General features: G+C 57.4%; 1 protein-coding gene across 2 annotated transcripts; it reads right to left on the reverse strand.

The window, feature by feature from the left end:
* Positions 1 to 1,329: 1,329 nt before the first annotated feature.
* Positions 1,330 to 24,616, reverse strand: NCAPH2 (non-SMC condensin II complex subunit H2). Of its 2 annotated transcripts, XM_073328986.1 has the most exons (21): positions 24,534 to 24,616; positions 18,295 to 18,414; positions 17,686 to 17,787; positions 17,157 to 17,212; positions 15,409 to 15,490; positions 13,984 to 14,055; positions 13,445 to 13,524; positions 12,400 to 12,554; positions 11,668 to 11,763; positions 11,375 to 11,502; positions 11,147 to 11,218; positions 10,757 to 10,823; positions 8,792 to 8,899; positions 7,021 to 7,074; positions 6,130 to 6,200; positions 5,683 to 5,800; positions 5,122 to 5,187; positions 4,128 to 4,183; positions 3,395 to 3,496; positions 2,502 to 2,651; positions 1,330 to 2,171 (listed from the first exon to the last, which is right to left on the reverse strand). In XM_073328986.1, the coding sequence occupies exons 2-21, from the start codon at positions 18,400 to 18,402 to the stop codon at positions 2,034 to 2,036; spliced, it is 1,881 nt and encodes a 626-aa protein (XP_073185087.1). In that variant the 5' UTR covers positions 18,403 to 18,414; positions 24,534 to 24,616; the 3' UTR covers positions 1,330 to 2,033. The 2 variants fall into 2 exon arrangements, with proteins under 2 accessions (XP_073185087.1, XP_073185088.1); XM_073328987.1 differs by lacking the exon at positions 18,295 to 18,414 and having other exon boundaries at positions 24,534 to 24,589.
* Between the last annotated feature and the right edge of the window lie 74 nt (positions 24,617 to 24,690).

Consider the following 24,690-nt stretch of genomic DNA (forward strand, 5'->3'; position numbering starts at 1 on the left):
GTGGGGAGGACCCCCTACAGCCGTAGGGGCTCGGTTCCTCCTGGGCCCGGTGGCCAGGATCCTTCCCCTACAGCCGCAGGGGCTTGTCTCCTCCTGGGCCAGGTGGGCAGGACACAGACAGACACACACACCCCTGCAGCCCCAGGACCCCCTCCCCTTACAGCCACAGGAGCTCCTCTCCTCCTGGGCCAGCTGGGCAGGATCCCCCTGGAGCTGCACAGTGAGTGCTGTTCTCAAAACTGGCTGGACCAGGCCTGTCACCATCAGACCCAGCTGCTGTTTTGCAGCTCCCAGCCCTGCTTGTGGTGCTATCATTAATCCTTAGCACAGGCAGAGCAGCCAAAATCCCTGAGCCTCCTAGAAAAGAGAACGGCGTGAGGGGCACGCGAGCGGTTGTGGGCGATGGCGCGCTGGCAACAGCAGGGCGGCTGTCCTGTATGTTGTAGGTGTTGGCTTGATGCAGCACCGTGTGCCGGAAGCCGCAGGCGGGATGGTGGAGGGAGGTGGAAGCTGCACTGAACCTAAGGATTATTCAAAGCCATGCTGGATGGATATTGGAGGGGGGGGTGTATTTCCCACCAAGTCTCCTGGGAAGAGCTGGCTGGTCTGTGGGGCTCAGCCCACCCTGGGGAGCCAGGTCTCCTGCTGTCAAATCCGCACCCTGCAGCTCTAATGCCACCCCTTAAAGGACTTTGCTCCTTCCACTAGGCCAGTTTGCAGCAGGTCCCAGGCTAGGTGTGTCCAGCAGCTCCCCCCACCACCCCCAGGCAGGCAGGCTCAGGCAGCACATTGCATTTATGGAGCCTGTGCGCTCACGTGGCGGGGAGAAGAGAGGCAGAGCAGCACGGGCCACACGCTCAGTCCATGCTGCGCCTGCCCCTACTTGGAACATTGGTTGCCCCATCTCAACAAAGCTCTTAGAGTGGGAAATGGTAGAGAGCAGAGCAACACAAATGGTTAGGGGGCTGGAACAGCTTCCATCTGAGGAGATTAGAAAGACGGACTGCTCAACTTGGAAAAGAGACAACTAAGGGGGTATAGAATAGAGGCCTGTAAAATCATGAAGGATGTGGAGAAAGTGAACCAGGCAGTGTTGTTTACCCCTTCACACAGCACATGGTCCAGGGGTCACCTAATTACATTAACAGGCAGCAGGGTTAAAACAAACAAAGGGAAGTATTTCTTCACACAATGCCCAGGCCCCCTTGGAATGCATTGCCAGGGGATGCTGTGACGGCTGAAAATAGAACTGAGTTTCACAAAGAATTAAGTAAATTCCTGGAGGACAGCTCAGCAGTGGTTATTAGCCAAGCTGGTCAGGGACAGCCCCATGCTCTGGGTGGCCCTTACCTCTGACTGTCAAAAGCTGGGACAGGACAGGGTCTGGATCACACGATAAATGGCCCTGTTCCGTTCATCCCCTCAGAAGCCTCTGGCACTGTCAAGATGACAGGACGTTGGGCCGGCTGGCCAGGGGGTCTGATCCCATTCTTATGGCTGCCACAAGGGTCGTGGAGCAGGGGCTGCCCATGCTGGCAGCTGAGGAAGGAATCACTCCAGGCAGAGCCATGTTTTTCTTTAACAGTTACATGCTGGGGGACTGGGGGGAGGGAATAGGAAGGATGAGAGGATCCTCCACACCCAGCCTGTGAGCATTTGGGGTCAAAAGCTGGGCCCACCTTGGGAATGGGGAGGGCATAGCTTGTTTATACGCCCTGGAGCCTGAACCTGCCCTGCTCCTCACCTGGCGGCCCAATCCCCCCCATTCACAGGGAAGGCACTTCCCAAGACCATACCCATGGTTTATTACTGCACAGGCTGTGCCAATGGAAAGAGGCAGAGCAAAGGGAGAAGAAGAGGGGCCCACCCCACATGAGGAGGCGCTGGGCCCACAGAAGACAGCTGAGGCAGCGAAAGGGACAGGCTGTACAGGGCATGCTGCCGGAGCTCAGTATATACACAGGGAATAGGCAGGGCGCTAGGAACGCAGCAGCCCTGGGGGTGCCATGCACCCCAGAAACCCACGGGCGCTCTCAGTTTGACACAGAGGGGGCCATGTAGGTGTGGAATCGCTCGTGCGCTCGCTCTTGGGTCAGGAGTCGCAGCCTCATGGTGTCCACCGCCTCCTCCAGGCCCGGCTGCTGGCTGATTTCCACCGTGTAGTCGTTGGCCTGTAAGGGGGCAACAGCAGGGTTAGGGGACCGGCTAGGACTGGGATCCAGGAGTGGGGGCATGGGCCTGTTGCTGGGGCACACCACTGATGAGGGGGCACAGGTCAGGGCCTGCAGAGGGGCACATGGGAGCAGCAATGCAGGTGCATGGAGTGGCCCTGGGGAGTTGCGCTGAGAGCCAAGGGTAATGGGCAGCAGCCTGCATGGGAGTTCCAACCGCAGGCAACTCTCGCAGGGGGGAGGCCGGCCACCCGCACAACCCACAGCAGGGTGGAGGGGCTGATTGCTGTCCATGGGGAACAGGGCACTCCGCCTAGCCCAGACACTCACCAGCTGTAGCGAGGCCAGCATGGAGCGACACACCTCGAAGGCCGGCTTCCCTGCCACCAGGCTGGCGAAAGAGTGCCACTCGCCCACCCGCCCACAGCTCGCCGCCAGCTGGTCCCCATAGCTGTGGATGTCGAAGGCGGCTCGCTCCTCCTGCATGGGAAAGGGGGAGTTAGATGCTGTGCCCAGCACTGAGGGGCCAGGCCAAGCCCCACTCACCCAAGGCCACTAGCAAAAGCTGGCCAACTCCTGGGGGAGCGGGAGGATGACCCAGGCAGCCCCCTGCCCTAAACCACATTACAACTGTCTCTATCCAGGGCTGAGAGGCACCAGAAGAGCTGTGGTGGGAGCCAAGGGCGGGACAGCAGGTTGGGTTTGAGGGGCACCGGCAGAGCTATGGGGAAAGCCCAGGCTGTAGGTCAGGATTGGGGGCCTCCGGCAGCTGGCAGAGGGGGTAGCAACAGTGCTGGGAGCCCCCCAGGCCTGGGCTCCTGCTCTAGGTTATGCCACTGTTCATTCCCCAGGCAGCAGCTAATCAGAGACGCGCTCAGCCTGTAGTGCAGTGGGGTGGCAGGGCCTTTAGGTCAACAGGGTGAGAGGAGGTGCCCGCCAGGGACTGGGACCCAGGCCTGGGCTTCCCTGCAGGGAGCAGAGTACCAGGCTGAGAGCTCTGGCCAAATCTGCACAGAGCTGGGGGGGACGGGGACGTGCTCTCAAGCCTCACTTCAGCAACACCCTGCATGCCCCACTGCCAGGGGCCCAGCCACCCTCGCTCCTAGCCCTCTGCTGCGCACTCCACCCACCCCTGGGGCTCATCCCTGCAGAGAGCCCAGCCCGTGCTCCACCTGGAGCAGCTCCCCCACAGCCGGGGACAGGTTCCCATGCTCTGGCCTCACCTGCTCCTGCAGCTTGGGTTCCATCTTGTCCTCCCAGTCACGGATGCGCTGGGACAGCACCGTCTCGCGGGCATACTTCTGGGAGTTGGCAATGAACAGCTCCTGGGGACAGAGAGATGGGGGATCAGGGAAAAGGAGGAGGGGGGAAGATTCCAGCATCCGCCCCGGCTGTGCCTCACTCCCAGCTCCCCACTGGCTCAGGGGAACATTGACACGGAGACGTGGGCAGGGGTCACTTGAGCCAGCATTGCCAGACGTGGCTGCTCCCCACACCTAAGGCGGCGCTGGCAGGGGGGCTGCCCCCCAGCTGCAATGGGTGTGGTGGTGCTCACCTCTCAGCGCTGAGGGCTCACCCCAAGGAGCAGCTGGGCAGCTCCCCATCTCTGCTGGAGAGCTCAGGCCTGGCCCTCTAACTGCACGGCCTAGAAATGGGGGAATCAGACAGCTAAGAGGCTGAGAGAATCCAGTGCTGTCTCTGGCCCAGCTGGGTCGAGGCTTTCTGACCTGCTAACAAGCCCAGCCTGCCCCCCACCATCCCTCTTATTCCTGGGCTAGGAGGGAATGAACATTTACAGGCATCCCTGGAAAGCCACGGCCCTTAGCTGCACCATCAGGAAGGGCACGGCTACCCAGGCAGCAAGAAGGGCCGATGGGCAGGTGGCACTGCAGGGCCAGGCTGAGGCAGAGAGGCCCTGCGCTCTGCCCCAACCGCCCCCAGGGGGTGGGTACGTACCACGTTTCTCCTCACCAGCTCCTCATAGCTCAGGGAGTCAGGAATCGCGCAGGGGCCTGAAAGCAAAGGGGAAGCTGTTGCTGAGAGCAGCGCAAGCTGTCACGGGCGCCCTGCCAACCCACTGACAGGGACCGCGCTTCCCCAGCGCCATGGGGCTCACTGTCCCCAGAAAGCGCATGGAGCTTGCTACCTGAGCAGCTGGGTATGTGCAAATGTGCACACGCACGTGTTCGGGGTGGGGAGACACACCACTCTCCTAACATAGGCAGGTTTTGATGAACCCAGAGGCCAGATGGGGCCTGGTGCAGCCAACCACATCTCTGGGGCACTACCAAATTCAAGGCCGTGAAAAACACATCATGGGCCATGAAATCAGACCTCCCCTGTGAAATCTAGCTTTGGAGGGGCAGGGCTGGGGGCACCCCCACCCGGGACTCCTACCTTTCACTGGGCTCCAGCTGCTGGTCCCCCAGGCTGGGGAGGAATGGGACTCCCCCTGCACAGCCACTCTGGGAGAGGTCGGGGCCGGGGACGTTGAGAGAGATCAGACCCATCTCTGAAGGCAGCGCAGAAGTGAGAGTGGCAATCCCACGACCCCCTTACTACAGTTTTGTGACACCCCTCCCCCAAGACCCCTTTTTGGGTTGGGACCCCCCAGTTACAACACCCTGAAGTTTCAGATGTAAACATCTGAAAATGTGAAATTGACCAATTTTTAAACCCTCTGACCATGAAATTGATTAAAATGGACTGTGAATTTGGTAGGGCTCTAGGCATCTCTAACTTAACTGCAACCCATGGAGCCTACAGGTCCCAGCATGCAGTGCTCCATGTAAGGCGGAGCACTGCATGCTGGGACACGTAGTCCACAGGTGCCCAGCTATGGTAATGCCCGCTCTGTGTTACACATCCTTGCTGTAGCTCCAGGCTCGGGCACGTTGCCACACAGGCCCCTTGGGGTAAATGAGGCTGCACCAGTCTGGGACTATGTTACCCAGGTTGCCCTCGGCCAGCTGCTCCAGGGCCTCTGGGTGGATGTCCTCTTGCTCCAAGAAGTCATCTGCAGAAGGAGAGAGGACTCTGGTCAAAGGTTCGTGGGAAAGTTCCTGCCCGGACATCGAGCCCCGTTTAGCTCTCACGCGCTGAGTGCGGAACCGCTGAGCCAAGGGGAGCAAGGATTGTGGGGAGTCCCTGCAGCCTGCTCTGACCTTGACCCACCCAAGAGAGGACAAAGCCGTCACACAGCAGCTGCCCTGGGCCAGGAAATCCTGCGCTGGCTTCCAAGGGGCAGAGCGGGGCACAGAGCCTGCCTGTCTAGCTCAGGTATGGCCCAGGTCAGAGCAGACGCTGTCCGACAGCTGCAACAGCCCCAGCACGAATTCTCACTCCAGTTTCTAGCGGGTTTGGGCCCAACGTAGCAAATGCCACCCCTCTGATGGGCACTAACTGGCCCAGACCTCCAGGGCAGGAGTGAGGCACAGTGGCCAGGATCCCATGCCCAGGGTGGCAGTGATGGTGCACAGATTGCCCCAGGCTCTGAGGCTTTCGGGAGTACCTGCCCCCCCGTCGTGGTCCAGGTAGTCGTCCATTCGCTCCTCGTCCACGGCATTCAGCTCCTCCTCGGCCTCCTCCCACAGCTCCTCCTCCCGCAGATGCTTCCCCAGCAGCAGGCCCTGGGAGAGGTAACAGGCCCAGCCGTCACCGCTGGTCTCAATGTGAGTGCCTGCCTACCACCAGCCAGCGGCCGTCCTCGGGATTTACTTCGCCATGACACCCACAGCCCCTGAGCAGTACGTGCCGGGTGGGGCTGCCCACGTGGTCCCTGCCCTGTGGGGAGCACGCCAGGGAAAGGTGCCCTAGCCACTGGCCAATCTCTGTGGCTGCCCAAGTGCCACCCAGCCCCATAGCAGCATGAGTGCTCACAGGAACCTGCCCCTTTCTGCAGGCGGACCAAGGGCACCTCCACATTCACACTCGTGCCCCAACGTAGCTGCTGCCTCACCGTTCTCCTCTGCAGCTTCCTCTGCACGGCCAGCCGCTCCTTCAGCTGCTTCCAGTACAGAACCTCCAGATCTGCCAAGACACAGTGGGAGCATGAGAACTGCCCTGCCAGGCAGAGACGGACGGAGCCAGGCGGCATGGCTTGGACGCCCGGCACAGCTCCTGCCCGCAGGCTCTAGGCACAGCCCTGGCTTGGCTGTAGTCACAAACTGGCTGGGCTCCACCCCCACCCCCGAGGGAAGAAAGAGCTCCAGGACAGGCGCATGCAGCCAGAGCCCTGGGGCGGGAGCTGCTGCCAACCAACTGGGCATGCAGTTCCCATCCCCCTTCAGTGAGACAGCTAGCTGGACATCCCACCCCAAGCAGTTTGGCCCAGCGCTCCCTGGGGTGGGGACGTGCGTGTCCAGGTGGGGAGAGGGCTCGAGGCACATTCTCTCCCCGACCCTCCACCTCACCGGCTGGATCTCCCGCCACGTGGGAGCTGAGGGCTGGTATATGCTAGAAAAGCACGTCGACCGAGCTGCATCACTTGGGGATGTGAAAATCCACATGCCGAAGTGACACAGACCTAAGACCCCGTGTAGGCGAGTTCTTCTGTTGACCTAGCTCCCACCTTTCAAGGAGACAGATTGGCCTGCCAGTTGGGAGAACCCCTCCCGTCGGCATAGCTAATGTCTACACTGCAGTGTGCTTTCCAGTGTAGACAAGCTGGGAGGAATGCTCTGGGGCTGGGACAGCGCTGATGCACTCATTGGTTTCGCTCTGCGAGGCTCCGGGAAAAGCAGGCTCCAGAGGTGTTTGGGTGTAGGAGGGGAGGGGCGTTTAGCGCAAGCAGAGTGGGCAGCGAAGGGAGGTTGCCTCATACGCACATCACCAGCCACGTCCCGCTCACCAGCAAACGTGGGCCCTTTCCTCTTGGTTCTTCTGCTGTCAGCTCTGTCGTTCTCTGGGGAGAGACCAGAAATGGGCAACACTAGACAGCCGGGTTCTGCGGGGATAGCCCTGTCAGTCAGACACCAGCCAGCGGATTACTGGGGGCAGGAGTGGGATTAAGGACAGATGTGTGGCTGACCCAGTGCTTCAGGCACCAGCCGAGGATTGGGGTGACCTGGGTTCAAGTCCCTGCTCTTCCAAACTCCCTCTGCCTCCTGGGGTGAGTCACATCGTCTCTGGGTCTCGGTCCCCAGGTGACCAGAAGGGAGGATACCCTGCCAGGCCTCAGGGGGGGTGCGGAGGAGCAATATATTATAGGTGGCAAGGCTCTGATACTACAGCAATAGGGCCCGGATAAGATGGACAAACACATGGATGCCAGATGATGATGCTACCTCCTCTCCAAGAGCCCTGGGGCCATGCAAAGCTCCTTTACCAGCCCTGCTACCACACGACGGTTACAGGGTTACCAGAACCTCTCTGGAGAGGCAGAGCAGCCTAAGGAGACCTGCACCACGGGGGGAAGAAGCGGCAAGAGAACCTGATAGAGGGATGCAAACAAGTGGGTTAGGGACGGTCACATCAGACATAGCTCTCTGCGCTCTCATGATACCCGGGCAAAGGGCAGCCACTGATGAGAGGAAACGCCACGTGCCGCGCTCAGTCCTCTCGTAGTAGTGACCTTACTGAACTCAGTATCTGTAATCTGTAGATGAGAACACCCACAATTCTATTAGGCAGGGAACAACGTATAAGGAATAGAAACCAGACTAATTGAGAGGTGCTGGGAAGAACCGTCCCCTACGGGCAGGGCCCACGAGCAATGCGCCCCTGGCAGCGGAACAGGGCTCCAGAGAATGAATTTTCATTTTTAGGAAGCTTGTGGGCCCTCAGCTTTATAGAGAAAGCCTTGACAATGTGACCCACGCGTAACTGATGCAGCTATATCTGCCTGAGTCTGCAGACAGTCTGAACCAATAGCTCTGCACCATTCTTTCCATTTGACCGACTCTGAATTGTGATGATGACACTTTAAATGTCAGTACCATTAATTATTTCACTGCCGATCATTTCAGCAAGAACGCCCAACTAGTATGGCCTATCCCATGATTTCTAACCCCCTCCCCAGGCTCGCACCTTCTCCCCTGACAATCTCCACAGTACAGTTCTACACTGGGCAATGCAAGAGTCTCTGGTGCGTGTGGACCTGAGGTGGGGGGACAGCCTGAACTAAATGGAATTTGATATCACAATAGGTGGACGTGGCCACTCTGCCTTTCAACCTCCATTGCCCGGCTGGGGAATTCCAGTCTGCTGCGCCGGGCACAGTAGAATCCAGGGTGCATGGCAGAATTTAGGACCAGCTTGCTGCGGAGCACACGGAGCCCTGCTGTGAGCAGCATATTCTGTTCTGGGGTTTCCAGTCCCTTCCTGATGCAGCTGGTGCTCGTCACTGGGCTGGATGGAGCCTGGGGCCAGTTCTGTGATCCACGCCAAACGGCAGGCAGGCGACAGGCTGAATACAAGGGCCGCCGAACGGGTGGGGCTGTAGTCCCATGTGACACCGGCAGGACAAGGGGAGTCCCCAGGACAGAGTCCAGCCACCAGCCGCCACAGGACTAGGATGCTGAGGCTGTGGGCATCGAGAGGCCATGTCTCTCGGCAGAGAAGGGCCCTGCCAGGGAGCAGGCTGCAGGGGACAGGAGCAGACCTGGAGCGAAGATACTCACGGGTTGCAGAAAACCACTGCATGAAGTCCTGCAGCTTCCTGGGTGCCCTCCTCTTCCGCTTGCTGCCGGGCACATCGTCCAGGTCACGCGGCACCGTGAAGGGTCTGCCTGGAGCCGGGTGCAGAGAAGGGAATGAGCTGCAGTCACAGTGGGTGGGGAAAGGAAGGAAGCAGTAGGGGGTTCTGCCAGTCTCTGCAGCAGCAGCCACCAGTACCGGTACCAGGGAGATCCCAGGGCAGCTGGGTGGGTGTTAGGAGCCACTGACGCCCAGTCATACAGTCACATGCCTCGGGACTCAGGACAACGCCCGTGAACATAGTCCCTGCCAGATCTACGGGTAGTGATCAATGGCTCCATGTCTAGTTGGCAGCCGGTGTCAAGTGGAGTGCCCCAGGGGTCGGTCCTGGGGCCAGTTTTGTTCAATATCTTCATAAATGATCTGGAGGATGGTGTGGTTTGCACTCTCAGCAAATTTGCGGATGATACTAAACTAGGAGGAGTGGTAGATACGCTGGAGGGCAGGGATAGGATACAGAGGGACCTAGACAAATTGGAGGATTGGGCCAAAAGAAATCTGATGAGGTTCAATAAGGATAAGTGCAGGGTCCTGCACTTAGGACGGAAGAACCCAATGCACAGCTACAGACTAGGGACCGAATGGCTAGGCAGCAGTTCTGTGGAAAAGGACCTAGGGGTGACAGTGGACGAGAAGCTGGATATGAGTCAGCAGTGTGCCCTTGTTGCCAAGAGGGCCAATGGCATTTTGGGATGTATAAGTAGGGGCATTGCCAGCAGATCGAGGGACGTGATCGTCCCCCTCTATTCGACACTGGTGAGGCCTCATCTGGAGTACTGTGTCCAGTTTTGGGCCCCACACTACAAGAAGGATGTGGATAAATTGGAGAGAGTCCAGCGAGGGGCAACAAAAATGATTAGGGGTCTGGAACACATGAGTTATGAGGAGAGGCTGAGGGAGCTGGGATTATTTAGCCTGCAGAAGAGAAGAATGAGGGGGGATTTGATAGCTGCTTTCAACTACCTGAGAGGTGGTTCTAGAGAGGATGGTTCTAGACTATTCTCAGTGGTGGAAGAGGACAGGACAAGGAGTAATGGTCTCAAGTTGCAGAGGGGGAGGTTTCAGTTGGATATTAGGAAAAACTTTTTCACTAGGAGGGTGGTGAAACACTGGAATGCGTTGCCTAGGGAGGTGGTAGAATCTCCTTCCTTAGAAGTTTTTAAGGTCAGGCTTGACAAAGCCCTGGCTGGGATGATTTAATTGGGGATTGGTCGTGCTTTGAGCAGGGGGTTGGACTAGATGACCTTCTGGGGTCCCTTCCAACCCTGATACTCTATGATTCTATGATCTGCCTTTCAGTTCAGAGGCACCTCCAAACTTGTTGTGGCTCTGTTGCACTGGAAGACGTGCTGCGGGGGCCTGACACCACCCCTCTTCCCAGCACAGAGCAGTGCTGCAAGCGCCTTGGGAGGCAGGTTTGGGACTGCTCAGGAAGGAGGAAGTTCCCTTTGCTTTCCAGCGTCAGGGTGTCAAAGTGCAGCCCATGATATTCGACAGCCTGGACTGCAGCCGCTCCCGCTGTCAGTGCAGGGGCCTTTCCCAGAGAGACCCCCAGGCCCAGCAGGCAATGCAGGCTGGGTGCTCCAGTCCAGGCAGGCAGGGACACATACTCGCTCCTTGTCAAATGGCTCAGCTCAGGACGGGGGCAGCCACATTCACTCCACTAGCCACGCCCATCTAGGGGGAACGGTAGTTTGCTCCATGGACAGCAGGAGGTGCTACGATGGGGGCTTCCCTGCTCACAGCACATGCAGCCCTTCCAGTGGTTCCTGCTTCCTGGAGCTAAACACCCAAGCTAGGATATCATCCCAGGCCCTGCTATGGTCAAGCAGCTGCTAAACCCCAGAGAGCAGCCAGGCCAAGTCACTGGTCAGCTGGCCCCTCGTTACCTTTCTTAAAGGGCTTGTCCTCAGAGTCGTCAAAGGGGTCAAGGCTTCGCCACAGATCCAGCATCTCCTGGCACAGAACATGAGTGAACAGTGAATGGGACAGCTTGATGGCCAGGCTGTCAGTTCCCACTCAATTCCCCGCTGCAGTCCCCCTCCCTGAGCAGGCAGGGAGCATCCGTTGTCACCAAAGCACGGCTTAGGCAGCCAGTTCAGGACTCACAGCGATTAGCTCTAGGGCCTGTGCCCATTGGCAGCTGCTCCCTGGCATACACAGTGCAGTGGGGAAGTTCCGAGATCACCAACCTCCCCCTGAGTTACTATTTGGGAACTGCTCTCATTCCCAAAGGGACTCTGCTGCCCCTCTGGATGGTCCCTACAGACCTCTCTCACCTTTACGTGGGCGCTGGGCTCCACGGCAGGGGCCCTTCCCCGCAGCATGTACCCCTTGCCCTCGGGCGCACTCTAGCGGGCAGAGAACAAGGCAGTTAGTTTCCTGAAGCATCGTACAGAGGCGAGAGTGATCAGCTGGGCCTATGGGGACCCCAGGCTGCTGGACAGGAGTGAGTGCAGCAGTCCCACCTCCCCATGCCACCCCCACGACGACGGCCCTACTCCTACCTTCTGCGGCTGAATGTGCTCGACAGCCGCAGGACTGGTCTCCACGCCCCCTTCTGGGGCTTCAGGCAAGAAATCACCTCCTCCTCCTGCATCATCATCATCGTCACCACCCTCTGGTGCCACAGCGCCTACCAGAGAGGGGCACAGTCAGTCCCTGAAGAGATGGGTCCCTTTCCATCCATGGGGCCACAACCAGCCTTGGAAGCCATCCATCCTCCGCCCTCCCGAGAGGAAACCTCTCCTTCAATTCTGAAACCCCGGATCTCACACAGCAAACTGGCAGCATCTCTCACCTTCATTTTCAGAGAAGTTCAAGACTGGGACAGGAGTCTCACAGGCACTGACCTCCATGGGCGCGTTTCCAGACCCCAGGGCGGCATTCTGCCCTCCTGGCAGGGATGAGGCAGAATCAGGGGAGGGGGGAGACTTGTTAATGATGTCCCCCAAGCATTACCCTGCTGGGATCTCATCCCTTGGCTCCCCGAGGACCCCCCTTGAATAGCTGCTGGTTTGGTGACCAAGGCTCACTCCAGCCTGCCATAAACGAGGCCGGCTTGTATAGCCAGCTTCCCCCATACCCCTCAGGTCGGCCTCTCCGATGGAGGGGAAGCACCTAGCACAGGGCTACAGCCACAACACAGGAGAACCCAAGAGCCCCCCCAGAAGGCATCGCTGCCTTTGGGGCAAGCTGCCTCAGCCAATCCCCTTGTCTCTCCCGCCCAGGCCGTGCTGCAGCAAGCCTCTGTCATCGTCCCCACAGCATCCTCGCTGGAGGCAGGTCCAGCCAATGGAGAGTGCTCCAGGCCCTACGCGGGAGTCATGCAGGAGCTAAGCAGCCTACCTGGCCCGTCCCAGGGAACGGAAGGGGACAGGGATGCTGACAGGGCAGGAATGAAGAGCCTCTCCACAGATGTGAGGGGGAGCAGCGAACAGGACGGGGGCTCTGCGGCTCCCACATCCCCTCCCAGGAGGTCTTTGGAGCGGCTCTGGGAAGGTAAGGGGAGATCCCCAGCCCAGCCCTGCACCTGTGGTACTGCCGGGGTCCCCAGCCTGGTGTCTGGCTTGGAAGCACTGTGTAGGTGAGAGGCCCGCCAGCTCCAGCATGAAAGCTCCGCTGGCGTGAGGGGTGCACGTGTTCATGCGGAAATCCTTCCGGCTGGCCAGGATCTCCCCCTTCCGGCTGAGGAAAAGGAGCAGCATTAGAACGGCTCTGACCCAGCACCATCGCTGATTTCCAGGGCGCAGCCAGAGCGTGGGTTCGTAAAAGGTCACATGGGGTGCTAGGAAGAAGGGAGAGAGACCCAGACCTGGGAGAGACCCACTGGGTCCCATTGAGCCCAGTCACATCCCCAAGCCAGCAATGAATGGGACTTCTGTTGGCTCAGATCCCAGTGAGGGGGCCTACATAAGGGAGACCAAGATCTCCTTGTCTCCAGGCTGGCCATGCCCTTCTAAGCAGCACTGACTGGTGTCACATCCCCCTGTTGTTTAGCCAGACAGGGCAGGTTTAGCTCCGCTCATCTCTTCCTAAATCTCAACCTCTGCACCCCAAATGTTTTGTTGCTCTCTGAACTTCCCCCACCACTGGAGGAACCCCTCTTTCCAATACAATAGGGCCAATACAATAGGGCCAGAGCTGAGTGCAGAATCCCAGCTAGGATCTCCCTGGAGCCAGGCAGAGGGGGGCTATCCCCTCCCTGCTCCAGGACACAGGGCCTCTCTCAGCCCAGGCTCATGGTGGCCCATCTCACATGGCAATCTCAATCGGATTGGCTTCTCACTCTCCCGCCTCCATCCCTGGCTGCTCTCCAGGCTTGTGCCTCCATGATTGTTCTTCCCCCCAGTTGCGTTTCCCATGAAGAATCTCATGTGATGTCCTGCCCACATCTCTGAACTCACTGGAGCCCTCTGGATTCTTTCCCTCCTGCTGCTGTTCTCCCTCCTCTAGCTCGTTAATGAAGATGTTGAGTAGGGCCAGACCCTAACATCAATGGTGAGAAAATCCAAGAGAGAGAGATAGCAGATGGCAAGAGAGGAGTGACTGAAAGGCATTACAAGGGAAGCCTTTACCTGAACAAGGGGTTGTCCTTCTTTTCTGCCTCTTCTGGGGGTACCAGGGCCATCGGAGTCAAGGGGACAATGTTCACAGTCTGCAAAGATAGGACAGCATGATCCCAGCTGCCCATCGCGGGAAGAAAGGGGCCCAGCTGCACTCCACAGACAGGGCCCTTGCAGCTGGGAATAAGCATTTACACATACAGAGAGCTTTTTCATCTGCTTCTCAGGGCTATCAGGGCAGGCTGGGCGCTGGGCAATGCCGTCCTGCCAGGGTACAAACACCAGCTCTCACCAGCCAGATGACAGTCATTGGTACCCACGGTGTGCACCACTTGCTGCTGAGGAGGGTTCTGTCTGCAGAAATGGCTGGAAATGCTCCTCGCTGGCAGAGGTCTCCCCTAACGGCACTGCTCAGTTAGATGGGGTGCTGGGGGGGGCAAGCTGGCACGTAGGACACGGCAGACTCTAGTCTCGGAAACCCCCTGATCAGGAGGCAGAAGGGATATGAGAGGGGCAGGGAGGGCATGAAGGACGGGGACCGTGTCACTTACATTAGGCTGGTGATCTTTCTTCATGTCCACGCTCACCACGTTGGTGTCCTTGATGTCATCCAATGAGAGGAACTGCAGGGAGAGAGCAGTAACATGGAGCACTTTTCACAGAGAGCTGTGTCTCTTTGACATGCCATACAGACACACTCTGCTGATCCCCACAGCACCCCCGAAGGCAGGTCGGGATCTCTGGGCCACGGGGGAGGGAAGTGACATGCCCAAGGTCATGGAGTGACTCCTGATTTCTTGCCCTGGGCTCAGTCCATCCTGACCCAAACGAGAACAGGTCTGCAGATCCGCATCTGAACCCAGGACCGGGGAGAGGAGGCAGAGAGCCAGTGGGAGCTCTCCAACCGGTGCATAGGGGCTATGGGCTCCCAGATGCTTGGTGGCAAACTCCTTCCAAAGCAAGCTGGTCTCTTAGCAGAAATGCCTTAGAACACAGTGGCCAGTGAGTTTGGGGATAGCAGCAGAATTCACCGATACACTGTTATCTGTATAGAGGCAGTGTGACACACACACAGTGCGTTGAGCCTGGGAGCCTCAACAGGCCCTGAGAAACATCCCTAGCTCCCAGGGGCCTTGGAGCTGGGAACCTGTTATCTCCACAGACACCACAGGGCAGCCACTGCTCCCCCGAGGGCAGCACGCCAGGCTTCCACAAGCCGCGCTGCTGGTTAGCCATTACAGCTATATTGTGCACCTGCTAAAGGCTCTCCCAGCCCTCAGAGTGGCCCGGCAAGCATTCACACACCCTTCAGCTGAGAGCCCTCTGTCCCAAGAGACGGAGAGAGGCATGGAGGTCCAGCGTTTAGTCTCTGGGGTGGAGCTGGAGGGCTGCAGAGGCTGAGGGCTCTGTCCCACAAGGTGAAGGGGTGAAATGCTACAAAGCTACACTTACGGTGGCGTGTAGAGAACAGATACTGCATGCCCAGCTAGCAGTGTAGACACATCTTAGGCAAGTAGAATACAGTCCCCCACAGGCCTGACCCCTGGGGTATACACATGCCCAAGCAGGGCCTCCCACGGCTACACGGCTACTTTCAGCAGTGCAGTGTCCCACTGCCTCCCCACTGCAGGAGCCTTTCGCTCTGGTGTGTAGCTACAGGTGTGTCTGCACTCTACAGCTATGTCTGCACTTATGGTGGTGAGTAGAGACCAAACCCTCAGGCCCAGGGTGTTTGGGGGCAGGGTCGAGTCTAAATACCCCATAGCCAGAGAAGAGCAGTTTGGGAGTGGCCTGCTGGCAAGTGATCGTAGCAATCAGGCCGGGCACAGTTAGACTTGGCACCCGAGGCTGCAGCCTAAGGTCACCCACCACCATTTAACCCACCTAGCACACTCCAGGCAGAGGACCATCCAAATACTGCCTGCACTCCCACTGCTGGCACACAGGAAGGATACACACCACACCTGCTGTCTTACCTCTTCCTCCTCCGTCCTGGGCCCAGCGCTCACATCAGCGTCGGTGCCGTCCTCCCCCACCGACGTAGGCTGTTTGTCCCGCCTGGGTCAGGGAGGGAAGAAACACAAGAGGGCACTGGAGTTTTTTAAAACCATTATTATCAGCTGGGCAGTTCCCAGGGGCAGAGCCCAGGATGTCCGAGTCATTGGTTGGGTGTGCCCTGGGGCAACAGTTACTCTGACAAAAGACACAGGGATGTAACATGTCTCCTCCAGCCCGGGAGTGGGCAGCAGATGAAGCTCCCAGGGCCTCTTTTGTCCTTGTGAAGGGCTATCGAAGGGCCCAGCATTAAATAGCCCAGGAGGGAGACAGCCACATTGGTAAATTATTCTTCTGATGAGAGCCAACTAAAGTGCACTTGATTCCTATATGCAGGCCTGGCTCGGACCTGGAGCCCACCACTCCTGTGCAGGAGTGCAAGTGGCAAAATGGGATTTGGCTGCAGTAGGGAGGAGGGGCTTAGGCCTGGCCAGCAAATCCCTTATTTGTTGAGTCGATTCCCTTTCCGTCAGGGAATGGGGAAGGGGAAATGGAGGCATGTTTCACTTCGAGGCAGCTTGGAGAGAACTGTTTAACACACTCCATTTCTAGCAGCTCCAGCTCCCCAGCAGCATCCTTCCCTGTCGGTTCTGTCCCTTCCTGCCTCAGCAAGGCCCTACCAAGTGCCCCCGGTGTGCCAGGCCTCTGGCTGAGAGAAGCAGAGGAGCCCAAAGTGAATTCCATTTCGGAGGTGGGTTCGTGTGGCTGGAGCCAAGTGCCTGTTCAAAGTCAGAGCCATTAGCAGAGCTTCACCTGTCCGGGGGATTTCCGTTTCAGAACGGCTGCTGCCATCCACCCTGAACAGATCTCTCCTCTCTTAACCGAAGACCTGTACTGAGCATGGGCCAGTTCGAATGGGGATATACAGGGAAGGAAAAGTTACTAAAGAGACGACATGCTACATTTGAAAACTGCTACTACATGGGATCCGTCTGCTAGCGAGGTGCCGAAAACCCCCCATATACCAGGCCTATTCGGCCATCCTGCCTAGATCCTCCTTCTATTTAATACCTCACTCACTGGGCTGCATTGTGTGTTTTGTTACAGTAATTAAGTTGTGCACTGAGACTGCTTGTAAAGCCTTTTGGGATAAAATGATCACACCAGCTAAGGCTCCAGTCCTACAGCTGGATCCCCACCAGAGACCCCTCAAACCTGCACGGAGACCCACTGACTTCAACATTATTCCAGGAGGATCCTATTGCAGGACAGGAGCCTAGCATTAAAACCAGCAAAAAATAGCCACAGAGATGGTCCTGGATGACAACAGTTTAAAACCAGATAAAGACCGAGCATGCCTTATGATCTGAGCAGGGAGTCAGGACTCATGGGTCTATTCCCCGCTCTGCGGGGGACTTCCTCTGTAGACTTGGTCAAGTCACTTTGCTTCCCACCTGCAAAAGGAGGATAATTTACCTATATCTAAGGGAAGGGGTGTTGGAAGGATTAGTTAGTGATTGTGAAGTGCTACAAGACCCTTGCTTGGAAGGGTCTAGGGAGGGGCAAAGAAACGTGAACGTGATAAAAAGGACAGGAGCTACAGGTCAGAAAGAGATGCATTAGCCTGCTGAGCTGGGCTGGTGGAAGTCATTATCATTATCATGGTGGGACCCTGCCCAGACAGACTTTGCAAGAGGCAACCTCCCGGAAAAGGAAAATCTTTACTTACTTTTTGTTGGAGATGAAGTCGAGGGCCTGGTAAACAAGAGAGTAGAGATATTCCACCTGCCAAAATAAGGCAAGAGGGTTAGAGGGTGGGATGTAAGGATCTCAGGGAGGCTGCCTCTATTAGGGGATAGTGTGGACATGGTCCTTAAAAAGGCCCCAATGTTTGTTTTTGATAACTTCAGTGTCCTCACCAGGTCTTGACACTTTCAGCCTTAACTCCAGCTTAGGGGAGCATTTTGCTTGAGGGACAAAGAACTATGTGGTGAGACTGGTAGCATCTGCAGGCTGCACGTCCATAAACAAATAGAGATGGGGCTAGCCACATTGGGGGCTGAGTGATGTCTATTGTTTCAGGGCTACATTTAATAAATCAGCACATGTGCAGGTGGCTTAACACTTTCAGAATCAAGCAAAACTCCCCAAAACACCCACTGTACAAGCCTCCAGCTGGCAAACTCCCCAGAAGCTCTCCTCCTGGCCATGCAGGGGCAGCAGGAGTGAGTCACAGCAGTTCTCCTTGGCTTCCCCACCTTCTTGCTGTAGATGCAAGCAGAACCCTGGATCAGCAGAGCTGCCTCTATGAAGTTCATCGTGGTTTTGCCGCCATCGAAGGAAATGCAGATCTGGTCCAGCTACAGAACACACACATGGGACGACATAAGCTGATTTCACAGACTGGGTTTGAGAGACAACACAGCAGGAAGAGATACTTTGGAGGGGACAAAGCCCTGGCCCCACAGCAAACCTGCAGTGGCACCTGGGGGACGAGATGAGAGGAGTGAATGGAGAACGCATTCTCTTATAACCTTTGAGGCTAGAGCTCTTCCATAGGTGGCAATGGTTCTCCGAGGAACAGGTCTGTGCTGAGCATCATTTCTAAAACTACTGTGGATCCAGGAGCACTTCACAGGGAGGGCAGGGAGCAAAAGGAACAGATCTGAGGTCCAGGACTTGATATTTAGAGTTTAATGCCAGTGACAACGTGTCAGGGCTGGCCTGAGGGACAGGAACATTAGGGATCGAAACAAGCACCACATGCTAGGAATTCCAGCTGCATGGCCACTGGCCACACTGTGGCACTTGGATACTGACATTCCTCCCCGCCACCCTGTTCTTTGTGGAAGGAAAGGATGCTTTACCTCCTCCAGATACTCCCCCAGCTGGGCTGCCACATCCACCTCCCAGTTCTTTGTGAGATCCCGGATGGGCTGCAGAAGGTGCAGGAAGCGTGACTCCACATCCTCCATCGTAACAGATCCCTAGAATTGCCAGGAGGGGACACAGCAAGGACACAGGTCCATCAGTTTGCTGACAATGCTGTCCTATGTGGCCTGTAGTCATTCAATGGGATGCAGTCAGCTCAAAGCTGGCTCCAATTTTGTTTTTATAAAAAGTCAGCTTTTGTAAAACTAATAAAAATGTTTTAACTCAAACAAAAAAACAGGGCTTTGTTTTGACATAAACATTCCCCTGTGTTGTCACAACACAGGGTAACAGTAAGCTAGTGTCTGAGAACCTACAAATAAAAAAATATTTATCTGATTTTAGACCTACACAAATGCCTGGAAATAAACAAACCTGACCATGAAACTGACTAGAAATCCCAGTGAAACTGACCAAGCCAAGCTAAACAAAATAAAGCATGTTTCATAAATGACTGATTGTATTATTTATACATTAGCAGCACCTGGTCAGAATTATGGCCTTGTTGGACTAGTTTTTGCCTCTGTCTTTACGAACAAGGTCAGGTCCCAGACTCCTGCACTGGGCAGCACAGCATGGGGAGGAGGTGACCAGCCCTTTGTGGAGAAAGAAGTGGTTTGGGACTATTTAGAAAAGCTGGACGAGCACAAGTCCATGGGGCTGGATGCGCTGCATCCGAGAATGCTAAAGGAGTTGGCGGATGTGATTGCAGAGCCATTGGCCATTATCTTTGAAAACGCATGGTGATCGGGGGAGGTCCCCGACGACTGGAAAAAGGCTAATGTAGTGCCCATCTTTAAAAAAGGGAAGGAGGAGGATCTGGGGAACTACAGGCCAGTCAGCCTCACCTCAGTCCCTGGAAAAATCCTGGAGCAGGTCCTCAAGAAATCAATTCTGAAGCACTTAGAGGAGAGGAAAGTGATCAGGAACAGTCAGCATGGATTCACCAAGGGCAAGTCATGCCTGACTAATCTAATTGTCTTCTATGACGAGATAACTAGCTCTGTGGATGAAGGGAAAGCAGTGGACGTGTTGTTCCTTGACTTTCGCAAAGCTTTTGACATGGTCTCCCACAGTATTCTTGCCAGCAAGTTAAAGTAGTATGGTGGATAGAAAGCTGGCTAAATCGTTGGGCTCAACGGGTAGTGATCAACGGCTCCATGTCTAGTTGGCAGCCTGTATCAAGCGGAGTGCCCCAAGGGTCGGTCCTCGGGCCGGTTTTGTTCAATATCTTCATTAATGATCTGGAGGATAGTGTGGACTGCACCCTCAGCAAGTTTGCAGAGGACACTCAACTGGGAGGAGAGGTAGATATGCTGGAGGGTAGGGATAGGATACAGAGGGCCCTAGACAAATTAGAGGATTGGGCCAAATGAAATCTGATGAGGTTCAACAAGGATAAGTGCAGAGTCCTGCACTTAGGACGGAAGAACCCAATGCACCGCTACAGACTAGGGACCGAATGGCTAGGCAGCAGTTCTGCAGAAAAGGACCTAGGGGTGACAGTGGACGAGAAGTTGGATATGAGTCAACAGTGTGCCCTTGTTGCCAAGAAGGCCAATGGCATTTTGGGCTGTATAAGTAGGGGCATTGCCAGCACATGGAGGGACGTGATCGTTCTCCTCTATTCGACACTGGTGAGGCCTCATCTGGAGTGGTGTGTCCAGTTTTGGGCCCCACACTACAAGAAGCATGTGGAAAAATTGGAAAGCGTCCAGCGGAGGGCAACAAAAATGATTAGGGGACTGGAACACATGACTTATGAGGAGAGGCTGAGGGAACTGTGATTGTTTAGTCTGCGAAAGAGAAGAATATGGGGGGATTTGATAGCTGCTTTCAACTACCTGAAGGGGGGTTCCAAAGAGGATGGATCTAGACTGTTCTCAGTGGTAGCAGATGACAGAACAAGGAGTAATGGTCTCAAGTTGCAGTGGGGAAAGATTAGGTTGGATATTAGGAAAAACTTTTTCAGTAGGAAGGACTGAAATGCGTTACCTAGGGAGGTGGTGGATTCTCCTTCCTTTGAGGTTTTTAAGGTCAGGCTTGACAAAGCTCTGTTTGGGATGATTTAGTTGGGGTTTGGTCCTGCTTTGAGCAGGGGGTTGGACTAGATGATCTCCTGAGGTCCCTTCCAACCCTGATACTCTATGATTCTATGATAGTTAATCTGCACACCTGAGCTCCAATTCTGCAAACAATTAAGCACACATGACCTGACTCCTGGGTCTTAGGATCCAGTCTGGTACAAAAAGTAATTTTCCCTCTGTTGATATTCACACCTTCTTGTCAATTGTAGGGAATGGGCCACATCCATCCTGTTTGAATTGGCCTGGTTAGCACTGACCCCCGCACTTGGTAAGGCAACTCCCCTCTTTTCATGTGCTGTGTATTTATACCTCCCTACTGTATTTTTCACTCCATGCATCTGATGAAGTGGGTTCTAACCCATGAAAGCTTATACCCAAATAAATGTGTTAGTCTCTAAGGTGGCATAAGGACTCCTCATTGTTTTTACACAGGTGCAGGCTCACTCATGGCCAGACTGCTCTGAACATGGACATCACATGAGCTGTAGCTTATGAAAGCTTATGCTCAAATAAATTGGTTAGTCTCTAAGGTGCCACAAGTCCTCCTTCACTTTACACATAGGATTTTCTTACGCTTTAGGAAGGAGCTGCCTTTCATTGCACACCTGAGCGTTCTCCTCAAAACCAGCCCATCTCATGTACCTCTCCTGCTCCCCATCCTGCCCTCCCATGCTGTGGAGGGTGCCTCGCCTCCCCTCCCTTTTTTAGCCAGTGTCAGGTAGTGGGCCTTGGTGCCTCATACAGGACCATGCTGACTGCAGTATTTGGCTGTCAGAGAGGGATGGAGAGGTCAGACCCAGGAGCGAAGAGAGCGGATGGGGTGGGGGAGGGTCAGGGAGTGTGAAAAGTTGGAGCAATAAAGACTCAGGGAGGGGTCAGACCCTAGGGCAGTGGTTCTCATCCAGGGGTACGTGTAGCTCTGGGGGTTCGCAGTGGTCTTCCAGGGAGTACATCAACTCATCGAGATATTTGCCTAGTTTTACAACAGGCTACATAAAAAGCACAAGCGAAGTCAGTACCAACAAAAATTTCACACAGACAATAACTTGTTTATACTGCTCTGTATACTCTACATTGAAATGTAAGTACAATATACATATATTCCAATTGATTTTTTTATAATTATATGGTAAAAATGAGAAAGTCAGCAATTTTTCAGTAATAGTGTGCTGTGACACTTTTGTATTTTTAGTCTCAAGTTTTTAAGTGAGGTAAAACTTGGGCTGTGCAAAGCAGATCAGACTCCTGAAAGGGGTACAGTAGTCTGGAAAGCCGGAGAACCACTGCCCTAGGACACAGGGGACGTCCGATCATGGTACGCAGGCGCAAAAGGGGACAAGGCTAAAGGAACCAGGATCTCCCCAGGGATGCATCAGACTCAGGATGGTTAGTGTATCTTGGGGAAGACCCTGATACCAGATTGGGGTTTTCCCCACAGCACCCCCCTCCACTCTGGCCCCCCGAATGCCCCTCCAAGCTCTGGCCCCTCATCCCCACAGCAACCGTCTCAGCTCTGCCCTGATCCCCACCCCCCCATTCCCCACAGCTGCCTCCCATCCCCACAGCATCCCGCCAGCTCTGCTCCCTGTCCCACAGCACCCCCCCATTCCCCAGCTCTGCTCCCGACCCACAGCACCCCCCATCCCCACCTCTGCTCCCCGACCCACATCACCCCCCCATCCCCACAGCGCCCCCACAGCTCTAGCCCCCACCCCCCAGTGCTGCCCCAACTCTGCCCCCCGTTCCCACAGCATCCCCCTCAGCTGTCCCATCCCCCAAGCTGTCCCCCTGTTCCCACAATGGCCCCCCAGCTCTGTCCCCGCCCATTCCCACAGCACCCCCCCCGGCTCTGGCCCCCCCCGTCTCCCGAACACCCCTCCAAGCTCTGGCTCCTCATCCCCACAGCAACCGTCTCAGCTCTACCCCGATCCCCACCCCCCCATTCCTCACAGCTGCCTCCCATCCCCACAGCATCCCGCCAGCTCTGTTCCCTGTCCCACAGCACCCCCCCATTCCCCAGCTCTGCTCCCGACCCACAGCACCCCCCATCCCCACCTCTGCTCCCCGACCCACACCACCCCCCCATCCCCACAGCGCCCCCACAGCTCTAGCCCCCACCCCCCAGTGCTGCCCCAACTCTGCCCCCCATTCCCACAGCATCCCCCTCAGCTGTCCCATCCCCCAAGCTCTGTCCCCCTGTTCCCACAATGGCCCCCCAGCTCTGTCCCCGCCCATTCCCACAGCACCCCCCGGCTCTGGCCCCCCCCGGCTCCCGAACACCTCTCCAAGCTCTGGCTCCTCATCCCCACAGCATCCCCCCAGCTCTACTCCCCATCCCCACAGCACCCCCCATCTCTACCCCATCCCCACAGCATCCCCCCATCTCTGCCCCATCCCCACAGCATCCCCCCAGCTCTACTCCCCATCCCCACAGCACCCCCCATCTCTGCCCCATCCCCACAGCATCCCCCCAGCTCTACTCCCCATCCCCACAGCACCCCCCATCTCTGCCCCATCCCCACAGCATCCCCCCAGCTCTACTCCCCATCCCCACAGCACCCCCATCTCTGCCCCATCCCCACAGCATCCCCCCAGCTCTTCCCCATCCCCACAGCACCCCCCATCTCTGCCCCATCCCCACAGCATCCCCCCAGCTCTACTCCCCATCCCCACAGCACCCCCCCAGCTCTGCCCCCCATCCCCACAGCACCCCCCCAGCTCTGCTCCCCATCCCCACAGCACCCCCCCAGCTCTACTCCCCATCCCCACAGCACCCCCATCTCTGCCACCCATCCCCACAGCACCCCCCCAGCTCTACTCCCCATCCCCACAGCACCCCCATCTCTGCCACCCATCCCCACAGCACCCCCCCAGCTCTGCCCCATCCCCACAGCACCCCCCCAGCTCTGCCCCATCCCCACAGCATCCCAGCATCCCCCCAGCCCCACAGCACCCCCCAGCTCTACTCCCCATCCCCACAGCACCCCCCCAGCTCTACTCCCCATCCCCACAGCACCCCCCCAGCTCTACTCCCCAGCCCCACAGCACCCCCCCAGCTCTACTCCCCAGCCCCACAGCACCCCCCCAGCTCTACTCCCCAGCCCCACAGCACCCCCCATCTCTGCCCCATCCCCACAGCACCCCCCAGCTCTGCCCCATCCCCACAGCACCCCCCAGCTCTGCCCCATCCCCACAGCACCCCCCCAGCTCTACTCCCCATCCCCACAGCACCCCCCCATCTCTGCCCCATCCCCACAGCACCCCCCCATCTCTACTCCCCATCCCCACAGCACCCCCCCAGCTCTGCCCCAGCCCCACAGCACCCCCCAGCTCTTCCCCATCCCCACAGCACCCCCCCAGCTCTGCCCCATCCCCACAGCACCCCCCATCTCTGCCCCATCCCCACAGCACCCCCCCAGCTCTGCCCCATCCCCACAGCACCCCCCCAGCTCTGCCCCATCCCCACAGCACCCCCCCAGCTCTGCCCCATCCCCACAGCACCCCCCCAGCTCTACTCCCCATCCCCACAGCACCCCCCATCTCTGCCCCATCCCCACAGCATCCCCCCAGCTCTACTCCCCATCCCCACAGCACCCCCATCTCTGCCCCATCCCCACAGCACCCCCCCAGCTCTACTCCCCAGCCCCACAGCATCCCCCCAGCTCTGCCCCCCATCCCCACAGCACCCCCCCAGCTCTGCCCCAGCCCCACAGCTGCCTCCCACCCCCCCCAGCTCTGCTCCTCATCCCCACAGCGCCCCCCCCCGCTCTGGCCCCTGTCCGGCCCAGCGCTGCCCCCCACCTGTTCCCACGGCGCCCGGCCCCTCACCCCCCCCCAGCGCCCCCCCGCCCCCAGCGCCGGCCCCCGCCCGTTCCAAAGAGTGTCACGTGACGGTACCTCCCGGAATGCGTCCCCCCAAAACCGGCACCTAACAGAACACCCCCGCCCCCAGTCGGTTCCCGCACCCCGGGGCGGGGCGAATCCAGACAATACGGTACCGGAGGGGTGGGGGAGGCACTGGGGTATCCGGACCGTACCACGGGGCGGGGGGTGTCGCGTCGGGGAGACCAGGACCGTGCCACACTCACCCCGCGGCGCAGGGGGAATCGCTCCGCTCCGCCTCAGCCCCCGCGGCCGGCCGGCCGCCCGCCCTTTCGATTTTCCCGCTCACGAGCGGTGACGTCGGCCAGCGCGCGCGGGGGCCGCGGTGACGTCGCGGCGGGGGCGGGTCTCCCCTGGCGCGGG

This window comes from Lepidochelys kempii, chromosome 1 (genome assembly GCF_965140265.1).
Source record: "Lepidochelys kempii isolate rLepKem1 chromosome 1, rLepKem1.hap2, whole genome shotgun sequence".
NCBI classification, from domain to species: Eukaryota; Metazoa; Chordata; order Testudines; family Cheloniidae; genus Lepidochelys; species Lepidochelys kempii.

Bases quoted from the DNA above. Each gene is read 5' to 3' on its own strand.
- NCAPH2 (XM_073328986.1), bottom strand. From the start codon at position 18,402: ATGGAGGATGTGGAGTCACGCTTCCTGCACCTTCTGCAGCCCATCCGG. The intron at 7,075-8,791 runs GTGAGTATCTTC...GTCTCTCCCCAG, and splicing joins GCAGTGGTTTTCTGCAACCC to AGAACGACAGAGCTGACAGC. The intron at 2,172-2,501 runs GTGAGTGTCTGG...GCCCCCTTACAG, and splicing joins TGCTGGCCTCGCTACAGCTG to GCCAACGACTACACGGTGGA.